The sequence below is a fragment of the Branchiostoma lanceolatum genome, chromosome 2, assembly GCF_035083965.1.
Source record: "Branchiostoma lanceolatum isolate klBraLanc5 chromosome 2, klBraLanc5.hap2, whole genome shotgun sequence".
In the NCBI taxonomy this organism is placed as follows: Eukaryota; Metazoa; Chordata; class Leptocardii; order Amphioxiformes; family Branchiostomatidae; genus Branchiostoma; species Branchiostoma lanceolatum.
The window spans coordinates 4,337,401-4,356,481 of NC_089723.1; the positions used below are offsets into that span (position 1 = coordinate 4,337,401).

The following is a 19,081-nucleotide window of genomic DNA, read 5'->3' on the forward strand; positions in this document are numbered from 1 at the left end:
CCTACAAATGCATTCACTCTTGTTTACTTATGAACTAGATTGCGGTGTCTCACACGATGCGACCACGTTCGGGAATTTACAGTCTGCATTTGATTTACATGTGGCCGTACTGTTTTGGAATCGAAAAATGGGATTAATTACGTCGATGGAGGTTATACATCCAGGTAATAAAATACGCCAAAAAAGCCGCAACTGGAAATGATTTTAAAAACGGTCAGACGTTTCAAGTAGCATCCACTACTTTTCGTCAGTAGCGGATGCTACTTGAAACGTCTGACTGATACTACTACAGAGTCACTGGCGAAAAGTAGTGGATGCTACTTGAAACGTCTGACCGTTTCCAAAACCATATCCAGTTGCTTGAGTAACTGCTTTTGTGGCAAAATATGGGATTATTTCTAACGACAGTGACAGACCCCTTCGTGTACGGTCAGTTTGAAACAGCACTGGCTGTACGCGGAAGAAGGCCTTTATCTTTGATAAAAAATGAAACAAGGCAATACATAGTGGGGCGCCAGGCAGACAATCACGGGGTCGTGTTGCGTTACGACAGGGTTTTCGGCCCAGAACCCAGCGGTCCCGGGTTCGAATCCCCTGACGCCACCGATCTTGTGCCCTTGGGAAAAAGGCACTTAACACGACTTTCCTCACTCCACCTAAGTGTAAAAATGGGTATATTATGTGTGTGGGTCACGACACTAGCAATAGCTGCCTGTGTCCCACGTGGATTGCACTGTTGCAATGCTAATAAAATAAAAAAAATGAAAATCAAGCTGATGTTGCGGACCACTCAACATTACAATTACATTGAATACAACAATGAAACACTAGAGGCAATGGACTGTTTCAGTCGAACATCATATCGAACATTTAGAACCCCCCGTTCTATTTGGAAAACACCTCCGTCAAAAACAGCGCTAGTGGACAGATATAGAACATGGGGCGGGGCTTATGGTGTTCGACTGGAACGGTCCATTCATCGAAGGATACAATTTAGAAGGCCTTACGTTTGCAAGTAGGATCAGGGCCGCTCCATGTGCCGACGCCACTCTTGAAGGTGCCGGTACAGGTGAGGGGACTTGTTCCATCCAAGACGTAGCCGTCATCGCAGCTGAAGTACATCTTCTCTCCCTGATATTTCGTGCCTTTTCGCACGCCGTTTGTCGGGGCTCCGCGATCTGGGCACACGTCAGCTGTGAACAAAGATTCGACTTTAAAGATTGACCATGAAGGCGCACATTATATTTCGTTTAGGTGTCCTAGTTATCAAGTTCGTTAAAGTCCTTCCACACCATAAGGTGTATTCCACACCATCTCCGTTTCATAGCCCTGGGCCACACAGAGGTGCAATTAGTGCAGCATGGGGCTAATCTAATGTATACTGGCAGTGGAGTGTGTTAAACTTCGATACTGTTTCAGAAATATGTACCATTTTTTATAAAGTCTTTAGTATAACTTGATACGACTTTTATCCAGACATGTCCTACCCGGGTGGGAACCCAGGACTTCTGATTGAATTAAGTTGATTGAATTGGAGAAGAATCATATTTAGGATTACAACCTTAGGCTTGTTATTTCTTGCAGACAGAACAAGAGAGAACGCAGCATGTCCAGAACACGAGATATCAAAACCGGAGGTCCCACTGCAGTACCTTAAAAACCCGCTGGAGGGTCCATTATTGTTTTCCAGACCCTACCCACTAGGATACATCCACAGCATTTCGAGCTATGCTTTCCGCTGACAGGCAGATAGACAAAAGCACCTAAAACATAACCGTCTTGGCGAAGGTAATAAGTTTACGGCGAAAGGACAAAACTTCGGACAGAAATTAAATAAAACGGGGAAAAACAGGCTTGGCTATTTTACCTAGGCAAGACCACCAAATTAAGTTAGTTAAAGTCTTCCCACACCATTTCGGTAGCCCTGGTCATACCAAAAATCATTTCGATACATCCACAGCTTCTCGAGGTATGCCGTTCACTGATAGACAGATAGACAAACAGCACCTAAAAAATAACCTTCTTGACGAAGGTAACAAGTTTACGACGAAAGCACAAAACCTCGGACAGAAATAAAACGGGAGAAAAACAATGCTTGTCTATTTTACCTAGGCAAAACCACCTCCAGATGGCCTCGACGGTTTCTTTGTGCTGGGTGTCATTCGCAACTAGTCGAACCTTGTAGGGGTCCTTGGCTATAGCCCTCAGAGCCTGGCTGTTTACTGCGTCACCTGCACCGACCGCAAAGGCGGTGATACCCCCCTCGCGCACTGATTGGGCAGCGAAACTGACGTCATCGAACGTCACACCATCCGTCACCACGATGAGCGCATCAGGCCGATCTTGGCGGCCGCCATTTCCTGTAGCGAAGCTAACCTGGAAAGCGATTGATATGGTAGGGTGATATTAGAAAATTATTCATATATACAGCACACTACAACAGCCTCATTACTCAGACGGGTTCCTACTGGCTATACTTCAGATGAATGACTGAAGGAAGGAAGGAAGGAAGGAAGGAAGGAAGGAAGGAAGGAAGGAAGGAAGGAAGGAAGGAAGGAAGGAAGGAAGGAAGGAAGGAAGGAAGGAAGGAAGGAAGGAAGGAAGGAAGGAAGGAAGGAAGGAAGGAAGAAAGGAAGGAAGGAAGGAAGGAAGGAAGGAAGGAAGGATAATGTACTTTGAACCAGTGGTGAAATCTATTTGGAAATGAAACGCCGTCATATTGTTTGAAAAACTATTTTATCTCTGTCTTCCATTGTCCCAGAAAAAGAAGTCAATAAACTATAATTTATTGTCAGCATTAGGCTAGACTGTACACATGCTATACTGTTCTTAATTATTTGACTGTCCTTTTCATGTTACTTGCAATTAGTCCACGGACAAGAATTTGCAATAAACGTATTATCATCTCTACAAATTAATGCATGAAAGATGTAACATGAATCCAAGATTTTTTTAAAAGAGACGAGTGCAAATGTACCTGTTTTACATAAGTGAGTGCGCTCCCGGCAAATGTGCCACCTCCACGTCTGGTAGCCCCCTCGATTGCACCAATGATGGCAGCCTTCGTGTTGTGCGTGTTGAGGTCGAAGGTTGGCACCGGGTTGTCGCTAAACTGGACCAGACCCACGCGCGTCTGACTGCCGTCTGTAAGAAGACGGTCCGCGATGTCCCGAGTAAGATTCTTCACTCTGCCGAACTTCACGCTGGTGGTGGAGTCCATGAGGAAGACGATGTCCCAACCGTCTACGCGGAGTCGGTCACAGGTCGCAGCTAAGTTGAATGAAACAGATTGTTGGTGTTAATCTAAAGGCCCCCTCTCACTGGACCCGCGGCACGCTGGCGTCATCACCGCGTCCTAAACTGGATTTGTGTTTCCATTGACTTTATAATGGGGATAACATGCAAAAACGAACAAGTACTACTAAAAATACAACAAAACAGAAAAAGCGTAAAGATATTCGTATTAATCGATAAGATTCGTTGAGCGCGCTGTCAAATCAATCGGTCGCAGAGACGCCGCCAGCGTGCCGCGCGTCTAGTGCACTAGTGAGAGGGGCGCTTAAAGCCCCCTGGACCCGCGACACGATGGCGACTTCGCTGCGCCCTCGCAGTTTGACAGCGCGCTCAACGAATTTCATCGATGAAAAACGAATATTTCTTAGCTTTGTATGTTTTCTTGTCTTTTCAGTCATAGTTGTACATTTTGCATTATATACCCATTAGAAAGAAAGGGTAACACAAATTCAGTTTAGAACGCAGCAACGCCGCCAACGTGCCGCGGTTCCAGTGAAATAGGGCTTAAATGTTTTGCTATTAAATTGACGAAAATTGTGTGTAATTTCACATTCCACCATGGTGGTTGATTTAACCAAAAAGAGTAACATTCTCACATTTTCATGCGTTTATCGTGTCTGCACATGACGTCACAGACATAGTGACGTAGCTACACAAATTTAAATTTACTGGCCAACTTTCCGGTAAGGTTTTACCGTCCAGCATGGCAGACAATACTCAGGTTACGGTCACGTGACAACAAACGCCCTGGGGTTCGAAATCGGCGCTCGCAACAACTCCAGCATTTTTCGTTACAATCAGGGCAGGGAACGTACTGGCTGTACCCCTGGATCCACAACCACTATAGTACCTTAAGCCCCCTCTCACTGGATGCGCGGCACGCTGGCGGCGTCGCTGCGGCCGATCGAATTGACAAAGTACTCAACTAATTTCATCGACAAAAACACATATTTCTAAGCTTTGTGTGTTTTGTTGTCTTTTGGTCATACTTTTGAATGATATTCACATTATGATATTCACATTATAAAGTCAAGGGTAACATAAATCCATTTTAGGACGCAGCGACACCGCCAGTGAGAGGGGGGCTTTAGATGCACCAACCAACCAACCGAGTAACCAACCAACCAATCAACCAACCAACCAACCAACCAACCGACACCTTTAGCCAACTATCATGCACCAGCTATTCTATGCCATCTTACGTCTACATCTAGGAACAGGTCTGGTCCACGTGCGGTCTGCCTTGCAGGTAGTATTGGAGTCACCGATCAGATCGTACCCCTGGTTACAGGTGAACGTAACCATGTCCTGGTAGGAGTTCGCTCCGGTAGGGGGCGTTCGCGCACCGTTTGCTGGAGCCGTCACAGCTAAGCACTGCACAGCTAGAGAAATGACCTTGGTCTATGAGGTCTATGGCACTATAGATCTACACAGCATTGGTAACTAGTGACTAGCAACTAGCGAGTGGTAACTAGCAAACCAGCAAGAACATACGTGTAGATTATTATCAAATAGCTGATAGTATCTAAAATATGTCAAGGTGCGTTCATCTACTAAGGGTGCAAAAGGCAATTGCTGTAACACAGCCATGTATACGTAGTAATATATTTCATCTTACGTCTGCAAATTGGAACAGGGTTGCTCCATTGCCCGTTAGCTTGGCACGTTGCACTTGTGGCGCCGACCCTTTCAAATCCCACGTCACAGGCGAACGTGCCCACGTCATTGTAGTTCCTCGCTCCGGGGGGAGTAACCGTCCCGTTCATTGGGGCCCTCAACACAGGACATTGTACAGCTGAAAGGGTGAAATATTCTTGTCAAGAAACCTATAAGAATCTATTCGCTAATAGACCTCTTGCCAATTACAGCGGCCATTTTGAATTACATGGGACCGTGCACCAAAACGAGGCTGCAGTTGGTGCTCCCTACTTATACATGTTAGACTGTATTACAGTATTACTATAGGTATGCCACATTCGGTATTTCACGAAAAACTGTACGTTTCACAGAGGAGCAAAAATACATGACCTACCTCCTATATACTGTTATACAGGTTGAGAAATGAGGGCACCAACTTCAGCCTCGTTTTGTGCAAAAAATCGGGAAATTAAGAATGGCCGCTGTAATTGGCAAGAGGTCTATTAAGCATAAATTACGCGATGTCTGTTAGCCGAAGTCTGTTTGCCAATAGAGGTTATGAACAGCCTGTAGGTAATCTCTCTTCTTACTCTATTCCAAATCTTGCAAGGTTGACTTAAAGACATCAGAGCACATCAAATATCTTTAAGCGGAGACGGGGGACGATACAAACTTCCAACCACCTTTGACTTGGTGACCGAATGCAGAAAGGTCACGCAATATGCTTCCTATACTCTCTTTACTACCTGGTGAATATGTACAAATCACAGATTGATGGACATTGTTTGCAGATACATGTAGTCTGATCTTACGATCGCATGTTGGAACAGGGTTGTTCCATGATCCGTCAGCTTGGCAGGTCGTATCAGCAGCGCCGTTCCGTGTGTATCCCGTGTTACAGGTGAACGCTACCGTGGCCGGGAAGGTGTGCGGTCCGAGAGGACTCATCGCTCCGTTAGTTGGGGCCGTCAGTTGGGGCAGACACTGTCTGGCTGTAATGTCGAAATAGACTTGATCAAGAACCTTAAAGGATCTATATACATAAAAAAAAGAGAACTTTATTGCGCGACTATTGTAGCAGGTACAAAGTATGGCAACAACAGTAAACATTTGTGAACATTTGTTACATTTGTGCCAATGGTGCATGGAACGACATAGCAAACGCATGTATGGCAACAATCGAGGTTATGTCTTTTGTAATAAACTTATCATTTGACACTTTAAACACTAAATGCAAAATGCATAGTCAATGGACAAAGTAACAACAGATGGGAGATGCAATTGTGTCTCGGGTATCAAAAGTGGGCACCTTTTCGTGACGTTCGTTATACTTCCCTTTGCCAACGGATGGCGTCATGTACATGTATATTGCACACGGGCAACGATGCTTATGTCAGCGCAGAATGATGTGCTTGACTTGTGGGACTTGGCTTTAGAGATGCTTCCACCATCCGTAAGTACATGTAAGTCTCTTGGCTATTACTTTTTAATGCCACAAGGTCAAATTGACAATATGACGTTTTGTTGATTAGCTACTTGGTCAATAATAGTTGGAGACCAAATCCAATGTGGGCAGGAAAATTTGGCTGCCGAGTTTGTTTCTTTGCAAAAATCTGACATAATCAGCCATGATGCTCGTTCCCCGATGCATGATCATAAAAGATGGGACCCCTTTACAAAAAATATAACTATGAGGCATATGAGGCTTTCCAATAATGATTCATACGGTGTAATTTGATTTAAAAAAAAAAAAACATCAAGGGAGATATGGCCGAACAAAGTTGCTGATGATTTAGATTTGTTCATTACCAATGTAGGTGAATGAATTTTCCAACGAGTTTTTCCACCAACAAACAAACTGACAAACACAAAAGGTTTACTGCAGCACCAGTTGTCTTCCCAGCAGAAACTTACCTACCAAAAATCACCAACATTCGTCCATGACATCAAGAGTTATATTGCCAACACCATCATGATCAGTCCACAAATACGGACCAAAAATATACCCTTCTGCCTACGGCGAAGGCAAATATATTGTATTCCAAAGATGTCTTACGTGTGCATGTGGGGACAGGGTTGCTCCATGTTCCGTCAGCTTGGCACGTTGCAGAAGTAGCGCCGTTCCGTGTGTAACCCGGGTTACAGTTGAAGTTGACCACGTCCTGGTAGTTGGTTCTCCCTGTAGGACTCAGCGATCCAAACGCTGGGGCCGTCAAGTCCGGACATTGTTTGGCTGAAATCGTGAAATAGTCTTGGTCAAGACCAGTCTAGGTATATAGTGCGTACTAATGCTGCATAGGGTGCTGTTGAATAAAACCCTAGTCCTGCTACGCCCTACAATTGTCGGGTTGCACATTCTTGTTCTGTATGCTAACCCTGACAACTGCTGGGTTGAGAATATTTCTAGAATGCGTACGTTGCCCCCGCGCGGTTGTTGTAAAGCGTGGTAACTAAAATTGAGCAATATCAAACGATTACCCTTTCTTTCAAATTTTTCTGGGCACTTCAGCAGTGGGGATATATTTTTGTTGTGGAACTCCGGCAGGACAAGGATTAAACATCTGAACGGTACCTCTAGCGTATAAAAACTATTTTCTCTCGCCAAATAGTTACTTTACTTTTTGTTAGGTTATATTATGTATTCATGTGTAGGTGTCTGAATTGCTCTTTATTGTGAATATCAATAAGCTCAAACTCAGCTTACGTGTGCATGTTGGACGAGGATCACTCCATTGCCCGCCAGCTTGGCACGTCAAAACTTCAGCGCCGCTCCGTGTGTATCCCGTGTTACAGGTGAAGGTGACCGTGTCCTGGTAGTTCCTCGCTCCGGTAGGGGGCGTTCGTGCTCCGTTAGCTGGGGCCGTCAAGTCAGGGCATTGCGTGGCTAAAATAATGAAGTAGTCTTGGTCAGAAAACGTTTAGGGAGATACATACCATGTACCAATGATGCATGGGGAGATATTAATGATAATGATAACTTTAATCGTACATTCATGCCCTATCGGGCTATGTACAGGCATACAGATATAAAAGTCGTAATAAAGTACATAATAATACATGTACAATGACCTGACGAATCTAAAACATTGGTTCTAAAACTACTCTAATACATAGGTTTGGCTAAAAGGTCGATATTGGTTGTCAGAGTAAGGTACCACTCGAGTATTGGTACTATCTAGTGCAATAGAATCTATTGCATTTTGTCCTGAATATCAATTGAATACTAAAGTTAAGTATTTGTGCTACATATACTTCAGGTTTGCTATGTTAGTTTAGCGAATAACGGGGTCTTTTTATAAATAAGAATTGGTATTGATTTTTTTCTTTTTATTTGAGTTGAATGTGTGATAGTTGTGTGCGGATGTGTTAAAAATAGAGAGAACGCTAGCGACCCCAAAAAACATCCCTCCCAATAAAATGGCATGGCGACCCAGTGACTACACAATTCAAGATGGCGGCCACCACACATGCCAACGGATCCAACAAAGGTTTTGCTCCGCAAACCTGTAAATATTTGATATCGCTGATACTGATTAGATCACTAGCATACCCCCTGTTGCATGCAGCACTCGAAAGTAGGCTTTTCCATCACTGACACTAGGTTTAGAAACGAAGATTCATTATTAAATGGCTACCTATATTAACGAGATTAATTCAAGATGGCGGCTACCACACATGCCAACTGATCCATCAAAGGTACGCAAACTTGTATTGAATAAAAGTCATCTTACGCGTGCATGTCGGGACAAGGTCGCTCCACGTTCCGTCAGCTTGGCACGTCAGAGGAGAGACGCCGTTCCGTGAGTATCCCGTGTCACAGGTGACGGTAACGGTGTTCGGGTGGAAAATCTGTCCGCCTGGACTCAGCGCTCCGTTTGCTGGGGCCGTCAGCAGTGGGCATTGTGCACCTGAAATTGTAAATAACCCTTTATAAAACGGGGATCTAGATCTGTAATTAGATTTCTCTTGAAATCACAGAACCCACAAATTCTAGAAAAAGTGGGACTTTTCGTCTTCCATGATTGTTTCCAAAAAAGGAGTCAAATCCAGCTTGTCTACATACAGCCAACAGTCGTATTTAGTATTAGTAGCCTATTGTTTAACAACGAAGTCAGTCACAGTTCACTGACACATGTATGTTTTTCCCTATGTTTCTACCATATATTTGCAACTAGCCCACGGGCATGAACCTATAAAATAAAACGTTTCTATTAAAACGTCTCTATTATAACGAAAGAATGACGCCTATTAATCTTTATCTGTCATGCAGAAGTCATGCTATTTTTTTTGATTACTTAAGTTTCTTGAATAAATATATGTTACAATTCGTTTGACATTGATTTGATTTGATTTGATTTACAATAAGCGATTGACATTGCTCGCATACATCAACTTGAAAGTCGACTTACGTGTGCACGTTGGAGTAGGGTTACTCCATGTTCCGTCAGCTTGGCACTGCGTATCTGCAGCGCCGTTCCGTGTGTATCCCGAGTCGCAGGTAAACGTGATTCTGTCCTGGAAAGAGTTCGCTCCGGTAGGGGGCGCCCGTGCTCCGTTAACTGGTGCCGTCACCGGCGGCTGACATTGTCTGCCTGAAATGGTTTAAAAATCTTGTTCATTGACTTGTCCATTGAGCAACGTCTTTTGGCGACGCCTCAGGGGCGGCGTCGTTAGTATAGTACTGTGATGGGGTGGGAAGAATTCTAAACATTCCACGCTCTCAATGCCTATAGCTAAGGATGTGTTGTTTTTGACAATAACCTTATATGTAGAGAGAGCGACGTCTTGTGTTGCTTTTGAATAGTAACAGTAGAGTGAGTGTAAACTGAGATTTTTGGTTTGTAGACGTTTGGTTGCCAGCATGCCAGCGTTTGGGTATTGCAAGGGGCCTACATGTACTTCCTCATGCTCTCACAGTGTAGGCGTGTCAAAAGTAGACTTAACTGCTAACAGCTTTCTTGTAACTGCAAGTGCAAAAACATTCTTACGTGTGCATGAATGGACAGTATTGCTCCATGATCCGTCAGCTTGGCACGTCGAACCTGTAGCGCCGTTCCGTGTGTATCCCGGGTTACAGTTGTAGGTAGTCTGGCCCGGGAACGAGACTGGTCCGGAAGGCGTTATCGTTCCAAACGATGGGGCCGTCTGTGGCGAGCATTGGGCAGCTGTGATGAAAGGTGCAAAAAAGAAACCCTCTGTCAAACCCAGAAATAAAGCCACAAGGTATGTATTGAGCATCACCATTCACATATTACAAGGAACGATCAACGGCAAGAGGAACAGTGGGAGAAAGCCCCCTCTCACTGGACCTGCGGCACGCTGGCAGCGTCGCTGCGGCCGATTGAATTGACAAAGCACTCAACGACTTTCATCGACAAAAACAAACCTTATGTGTTTTGTTGTCTTTTTGGTCATACGTTTTGAATGATATTCCCATTATAAAGTTCAAGGGTAACACAAATCCAGTTTAGCACGCAGCGACGCCGCCAGCGTGCCGCGGGTCCTTGGGGGGGGGGGGGCTTTACTCTAGTTTCTATCAGCCTGACTATGCAGCACTGGCATTGTGTGTGCGAATCATCAGAACATTGCACTCGGGTGCGATGTCTTTGTGCACCGTGCTTCTAATATAAAAAGATCATCAGATTGGTTTACTCACGGTTGCATGTCGGTGGATTTGCGCTCCAGGTACCATCCGCCTGGCAGGTAATTCTTGTTGAGCCGACCAGGTTGTACCCCGAGTTACAGGTGAACGTGACCGCGTCCTGGTACCGTCCTATGGCTGTAGAACTCACTGCACCGTTTGCCGGTGCTGTCCGGGCAGGGCACGTTACAACTGAGAACGAAAAAGACATTGCAATTCAGTTAACACAGCTGTAAATTGTAATTGATATTTGGTATACGATTCATGGTCATTAAACATGCTAATGTAGGATCAGGTCAGTGCATGACCAATACCATTGCCTGTCTATTTGTAAATCTAATAAAACCTTTTCTTGAAACAGACGTTCGTCTGAAAACCGCTGATGAAGCAAGAGATATACAATTGGAAGATCTGCTCAGACTCGGCCCCATACAACTCATTTACATATCATACGCCATAATAAAGTAAGAGGTTTACATGTCGTGCAATAACGACACCTGTCAGATGGCACAATAATGACAGCAGAATCGTTAGTTAATTGCTAAACTGAGCGATTGATTAGTTTGTTTGTTTCTATGTTGCAAACCCGGTACACTGCCTCAAGGCGTAAAACAACGGGTTTGTACTAAGGGTACAACCTACATATCCGGACAGATTTATATTATCACACTGGGCCGGGCCGGGAGGGCCCCTACTCTTTTCGATAAGTGTAGGGGTTTTTTTCGGGTGCTCAATGTGCCCAATCTCTTAAGGCAAGGGGCCTCAATGTAAAGTCATATCAGAGGGACGCCCCTAACCGAAACTAGGTACTCATTTTCACCTGAGTAAAGTGAGTAAAGTCGTGTTAAGTGCCTTTCCCATGGGCAACATCCCTAACCGAAGCTAGATACTCATTTTCACCTGAGTAAAGTGAGGAAAGCTGTGTAAAGGGCACAACGTTAATCGGACAAAAATCAGGGACCCAGACTTCGAACGCAGGGCCTCTGGGTTCTGCAGCCAAACACCCTGCCACTGCGCCACCGCGACGCCGCAAGTTAAAAGTTATCTTACGTCTGCATGTTGGGGGAGGAGCAGTCCAGGTTAGGTCCGCCTGACACGTCACACTAGCGGCTCCGTCCAGGACGTATCCGGCGTTACAGGTGAAAGTCACCGTGTCCTGGATGGAGTTCCCTTCGGTAGGGGGCGTCCGCGCTCCGTTCGCTGGGGCCGTCAAGTCCGGACATTTTGCGGCTGAAATTGTCAAGAACCTCTTTGAAACTTTGAAACTTTATTAAAAATATTACGTGGTAGAGTTGCAAGTCTGAATTGGGTGGGTATTTAATCAGCTCGCATTAAAAACGATATCATCATATACAAAGTTTTGATTATATCAATGGCGCAATTTCAAAACACAAGTAAGTTTTGAAATTACAACACATAAAACGATGTAAGGGCAGCTGACACTGTAAACATTAAAACATTCGTGACAGAATTGTGTTGTTTGATACAATGAAGTAGAGAAACCATGGGGGCGTTAAAGAGATAAGTCACTTGTTCAGCAGGGTTACAAGGTACGGAATTGGAGAGTTTTTTTTTTAGTCTGTTGGTGCGACAGAGTGGTGTGTTGAGTTTCAGTTTGTTTATCTTATAACACGGATCTATTTTATAGTCAAGCTATATTACGTATTTAGTAAACCAAACGAGCATCAAGATAGGCTGAAAATACATTATCGTCCTCAACTATGCAAAGACCACGGTGAGGTACGTCTGAAAATGTTGGACAGGAGGTAAGCACAGGGCACATGTTAAAGGAATTGGGACAGGCGTAGTACTCACCGTTGCAAATCGACTCCCTTATAGACGTTGGGTGCTGGATGTCGGTAAGGAAATCATGGTCTGTCAGCCTGAACACCCGGCTCGGAGTACCAGCAATGTCCTCTAGAGTTGCTTGATCAATGTCGGCTTCCTCGCCAACTCCCACGACGAACACGGTGATGCCCATCTGGCGTACCAACTGTGCTGGACGAGTGATGCTATCTTCGGAGTTGTCGTCGGTTAATACGACCAGGAAGTCGGGAGTGGTACTCCGACGGCCGTTTACTTGGAGGAAGGAATTGTTGCGCACGTGGTCAAGACCAAGCCCAGTGAAGGTATGGCCTCTGTCGTAGGGAATGTCGCGAATCGCTGTTAAGAGCTCTACTCGGTCGTACTTTTCATTGAGCTTAATGCGAGTAACCTGTGCGTCGCGGTTGCTGTACGTAACAACACCGACCCTTGTTTGGTCTGCTGCGAGTGTAAAATAGTTGACTACGTTCAAGACAAATGTTTTTGCATCCTCAAAGCCGCTTGTCCTGAAACTCTCCGAGCTGTCTATGAGGAAGACCAGGTCTACCGGATAAGGACAGGTGTTCGCTGAAAAGAGGAAAAAAATGGGAAAATGTCGTTGATATCAAATTGAAAAGTGAGAACTTTATACCTCAAAAGTACCTAGTACATTTAGTTATCATGTGCTACATTTGTCAAAAAAACAAGGGCATTTAAGTTGCACACAACCAGAGTGAGATATGGAATTATGCCGTTTAAATATCAATGTAAAATCAGGTAAAGTTCATCAGCATTGTGCTGTTTTTATATTTATGCCATCACATAATCTTAATACTGATCATTAAAAGTATAAACAATTCAATTTCTTTCCAGTTTTCTGCTTTCTAGATATTTTTAGATTTATGCCATCTCTTAATCATAATGTTGATCATTAAAAGTCTAAAAAAACGACCTTTTTCCAGTTTTCTGCTTTCTAGATATTTTTAGATTTATGCCATCTTGTAATAATAATCTTGATCATTAAAAGTCTAAAAAAAATCGATTTCTTTCCAGTTTTCTGCTATCTACACAGAACAATAAAATATAATAAAGCACTGCTGTACTTACCTAGTGGTGGCGGAATCTGTGACTCTGCAAAAGAAAAAGTAAGTATTTCATTTGATTACTCTTTTAACAGAGAATAGTGATAGTGACAGCTTCACTGCCATTGTAATGATCTGCTTATTGTCTATAAATTGAAAAGGGTCGGCCAAGACACCAGCCGCATGGACTGTGTCCAACAAGTCATGAAAATACCGAAGATGAATTCCATTTTGAGAAGACGGTCCCATTTCTAATCCGGGGCCCGGTCGTGCTGTTTGTGATAACGAAAAAAAATGCATATCAAGAAAATGCACATTAAATGGTTAGGAGTTTCCTTTCGATTTGTGTCTTTTTTTTGTCTTTTATATAATATTTTTTTCGTTGCCATAAGGTGCCCGGCCGAGCCCTGCTTCAGAAAGCATACTTTCGTATATACATTCATATTCATTAATTCATAGATACATCCATATACATTCATATTCATGTTTGATTTTTTCAATTGGTTTCTCTGTTATGAACAAACAGGGGAAAGTTCATACATTGTTGTTCCAAATAAATGATCTCTACACCTCCAGGCTATGGCTAACCCCCAATTTCGCTTGACCGAGTAATTTGCTGCATTATCCAGTAGGTTTTGCCGTCATTTGAGGCACGCCCTGACAAAATAATGGTTCTTTGTGTACTCAAATTCCTAAGTATTGGGGGGAGGGGGGCGTGAACCGTGTTGTCAGACGCAAATTGTTATCCGCGGTGTTAGAAATCTCAGAAGGGCAGTTGAGGGAGAATTTAGACTGCTTTTCCCCGACATTCAGCGGCCATTTCGTAGAGTAGTATGCCTCAGGGTATGATGTTTAAAAGTGTATCTTTAATTTCTTCTATGTTGTCCATTAAAGCAAATATGAAGTAAAGCTACAAAAACATTCCTCAGGTAACTCAAAAGATTATACGATTTTATGTTCACCACATCACAAGGTTGGTCATACATTGAGAAGTGTCCATGTTTGCAGGTTAATCATGCATGGCGAATAGTCACCGATCGAGGTCAACTGACAGGTCAAACTAGAGACGCGCTATGATCCGTTCACCTCTGTATATCGCATACTGTATACCCGTGTATACCTCTGTATATCCTCTGTACTAGTATATCATATACTGTATACCCGTATATACCTCTTTTTATTCTCTGTATATCGTAGGCACACCGCATGCTGCAAAACTGATCATGATTTTGTGGTATCTATTGAGTCTTTCTAGAGTTCTGAAATAATCGAACAACATACTAGTATATTTGGTGGAAACTTAAATTTGGAAAGATCAGTTCCCTCCATTCTGCAAGGTTCGAATGAGATGATTTTTGTCAGGTCCATTTGACGTGTTGTGATACTATGAAGGCCACAACTTTCCAATAAGATATCCTAACGACATAGGAGAGAAAGTTATCCCCTGATATAAGCTGATATTAGCTTAACTTTGCAAACATTCAAAACATCTCTATCCCATGGACGCTACATGCACCCAATTACCTCTGCCTTTAGACTCGTCCAAAATGCCATTACGATTAATTCTGCACAATCATTTAGTTCTTAACAATTTTTGCTTCTTACCGCAAGAAGTATGGTGCCAAGGTGCTTGCATTTGCAAAATAGTACTATAAAAGTGATTTGCTGTGATGTGGCAGGGATGACGTCACGTTTGGTAAACATCTAAACATCTATCCTGCCAAGTTATTTAATACATACTTGGGTAGAAAAGGGCCTCAACGAAAGTTGTAGTGTGAAGAAAGATTACCAACGATTGACTGGAGCATATCAACATATCGAAATGTGTTAAATCGTGTCAAAAGCGGACGAGATGCCACGTAAGTCGACCAATGCGAGAGCAAAGACAAAACTATAGTGAATTGTTACACTTTGTGTTCAAAACCTTATAGCTATTGTACATGTAGTTGTATTAGGGATGTTTCATCGAGAGAAAAAATGGTGTATTTACTGCTTAAAAAGATTTATATTTAGTTTTTGCTTTAATATTTGTTTCTTCGGTTGTTTCTCCTGTTCAACATGGTGGGTACAATTTTTACGTCATAGCCCTGTACATGGTTATGACCCCCTTTCTGGATATATCTTGAGACATTGATTAGCCGAATCAAGTTATGCATAGATAAGTTGTACAATGGGTAGTACCTAAACCCAACGAACTATCCTTTGAAAAAAATCAAACAAAACCCATTAAGTCTCAAGTTTAGACAGAAGCACAGTCTGGGTTTCATTTACAACCAGTGTTCTGTGATTTGAAGGACGTTCAAGGTCATCTTCACTTAAAGGTGGCAAATGATGGAATATTCTTTCCAGAATTACTAACAATGACGATACATTACGGAGTCTAATAATAGTAGAATTTTAGTCCCTACCAGAGTAACCGCACCGGCTATATGGAGAACATTTGCCGGGGGACTTTGGCCATGGAGAGTTTCATTCGCAGGCATATTTTGACCCTCTCTCCGTAGCCGACTCCCTTCATACAATTGACTCTATTTGGCCAATTTCTACTATTTTCCCAGCAACCCGCGGAGGCTGGTAGAGCTTAGTAGAATCTACCTGTATGCCTCAATAATTAATGCCAAGTACAGATGACACAACAAGGAAGGTAAACTTTGAAATGTTTGACTGATCTATTCGACCCCCGTACCAAATCAGTACCACTTCACTGCCCTCCACACCCTAAACGGTGGGTCAAAAGTCAACCTTTTAGCTATGCGTCTTTTTAAACTCCATCAACGTTAATCAACTGTTATATACTTACTAAGGTAAGATCAAGTATAGGCAAAGAAAGCGTTCAATTTTACTTGCCTATGTTCTGCAGATTAGCCACCAGAAGAACGCTGACAAGCCCAAGGGCAACCTTCATATTGTGCTTCCAACTCTAATCCCTACTCTTTTCAAAAGTGGCGGCCGAAATCCGTCGCACAACTTGAACCTCTGATGTCCCTGACTGACCAAAGAGGCACCGTGCACTGAGGCGCACTCTCGCAGCGGCCGTTTAACGCTCAGAATACCGATCTAAACGCGAGTCGTCTCGCATGTACACATCTAAACTGCCTGACGAGACAAGAGTACGCCCTCAAAAAGGGGAAAAGTTGGGTGTGCCCGACACGTTCCTTGCTTTAAGGTCGGCTACACAATGTATTTGGGTAATTAGAGGGTGTACAAGAGGCCACGTCAGAGTTCGAATCTCACCATTCGTTCAACAAAAGTACCCTTAGTGCAAAGGCAGACTTACTCCGATTGATGATACCATTGTTGTGACGCGAAATATAAACCTTTGCATCACTACCTAGTCGTGATAGCGCAGAGATTTTCGACGAAATTCGTACCAAGAACCCCTTTTGTAACCTCTAATCTGGGCTAGTTCAGCGACTTTAGGCAATTTCAGGGTCGTTGCCTGTTACGTGGATAATAGACAAGGATGATATGTTGCCGGGAACGTGTCGACAAAGGTCGCCAAAAAAGAACACAAAGACGTCGCGTGGCGTGATGGCAAGGACAGAACTCAGAGGTCCTGAGTTCGAATCCCCTGACATGCCCCGATGACGTTCTGTCCTTGGAAAAGGCACTTTACACGAATTTCCTCATGATCAATTCCCCCACTGAGATGGAAATTAGTACCTAGCATTGATAAGGGACATGTCCATCGAACGTCCCGTATTTCAGGTCAGTCAAACCCATAGCAAGTTAAACAAATACCACAATAATGGAACATATGGTAAATGTATGGACATTGCATATTACTAGTACTAGTATATTTGATAGAAATTGTCAGCATACATCAACTTGAAAGTCAACTTACGTGTTACGCATGTTGGGGCAGGGCTGCTATACGTCCCGTCAGCTTGGCACGTCGACGTAGCAGTGCCGCTTATGACGTATCCCGCGTCACAGGTGAACGTCACTGTGTCCTGGAAAGAGTTCGCTCCGGTAGCGGGTGACCGCGCTCCGTTAGTTGGGGCCGCCAACGCCGGGGAACATTGTCTGGCTGAAATAGTTAAACAGTCTTGTTCAGAAACCTTGTACATTGAACGACGTCTTTTGGTGACGCCTCAGGGGCGGAGTCGTTAGTATAGTACTGTGATAGGGTTGGAAGAATTCTAAATATTCCACGCACGCAATCCTTACGGACATTGGTTTTTGACGATACCTTGCGGGGACGGTGTTTCATAATAGGGATGAAGTTTACTGCTTGATGGTCGGTAGATTGTACACACTGTTACAGCTTTTTGCGATGTTTCATTTGTTGCCCTCTGATTTGCCTTGATCACTATCTAGTGTATGGCTGTGTAAGTGTGTAAACAACATTTATAATGTTAGTCATCGCTTCAATATTGACAAGGGCCATCCTTCTTTTACACTCAAAACTAAATAGTGTAGGCGTTTAGAAACAAATTCTTTGCATTTATTAATGTAAAACTTCTCTTACGTGTGCATGTTGGAAGAGGGCCCCATGATCCGTCAGCTTGGCAGCTCGTTTGAGAAGGTCCGTTCCGTGTGTATCCCGTGTTACAGGTAATGGTGACTGTAGCCGGGAAGGTGTATGGTCCAGCAGGACTCAGCACTCCGTTAGCTGGGGCATTCAACGTCTGACATTGTCCAGCTGAAATGGTCAATCATAGGATTTGTACTGCACAAAACGACGCCTTGAAATCTATGCCATATATCGTCTTTCACCCTAAGAAAGACAATGCAATTTCTTTACTATATGAAGAATTTCTGTATACTACATGATGAACATTGCTGATATATATCAATTTGCAAGTAGTCTTACGATTGCATGTTGGAACAGTGTTACTCCATTGCCCGTTAGCTTGGCATGTCGTGGTAGCGACGCCGTTCAGTGTGTATCCCGCGTTACAGGTGGTCGTGACCACAGTCTGGTAGGTTCTAGCTGTCGTACTCAGCGCTCCGTTAGCTGGGGCCGTCAGCAGCGGACAATCGGCTAAAGTGGTTAAAAGGGAACCTTTAGACATGTGCACACTAATGTTTAATGGAGAAGTATTGGTTATCGAACGCCTGTACGGAAACTCTATAGGATCAAAAAACAGGACGCCCTATTTTCTTCATAAAGTTACTTTAATGTTTGCTTATTATCTCCATGGTGACAGAGATGACATTTTCGGTCTGTCTCAATATTCACACTTTATTCTATGTTTGTTGGCTCTATGTCTGCCTGCCTGTCTGTCTGTCAGTCTGTTTGTTTGTTTGTTTGCTCTGTGTCTGTCAGTCCATCAGTCAGTCAGTCAGTCAGTCAGTCAGTCAGTCAGTCAGTCAGTCAGTCAGTCAGTCAGTCAGTCAGTCAGTCAGTCAGTCTATCTGTCCGTTCGTCCGTCCGTCCCTCTGTTTGTTTGTTTGTTTGTTTGTTTGTTTGTTTGTTTGTTTGTTTGTTTGTTTGTTTGTTTGTTTGTTTGTTTGTTTGTCTGTTTGACTTGGTCCGCAGGAATTTGAGTGGCAGGCGGAGCTGGCCCGGGTAGAAGAATGGAATTTGTGTATTATACTAAGTGGAACAAGCAATGAGTCAAGGCCCATCGTCACATTCTTAACGGATATAAGAGGTCTTCGAACTTTTGTTTATCTA

The 19,081-nt window shown here is 43.6% G+C and overlaps 1 protein-coding gene across 1 annotated transcript in view; it reads right to left on the bottom strand.

The window, feature by feature from the left end:
- The window catches only part of LOC136426527 (sushi, von Willebrand factor type A, EGF and pentraxin domain-containing protein 1-like), a 120,437-nt gene that overhangs the window by 13,044 nt on the left and 88,312 nt on the right, over positions 1-19,081 (bottom strand). Inside the window, exons 51-57 of the mRNA XM_066415192.1 lie at positions 6,989-7,165; positions 5,745-5,924; positions 4,913-5,089; positions 4,497-4,676; positions 2,978-3,270; positions 2,109-2,376; positions 1,008-1,193 (exon numbers count right to left, since the gene is read on the bottom strand). Of these exons, the coding sequence (XP_066271289.1) occupies positions 1,008-1,193; positions 2,109-2,376; positions 2,978-3,270; positions 4,497-4,676; positions 4,913-5,089; positions 5,745-5,924; positions 6,989-7,165 (1,461 nt within the window). The remainder of the gene's footprint in view (positions 1-1,007; positions 1,194-2,108; positions 2,377-2,977; positions 3,271-4,496; positions 4,677-4,912; positions 5,090-5,744; positions 5,925-6,988; positions 7,166-19,081) is intronic.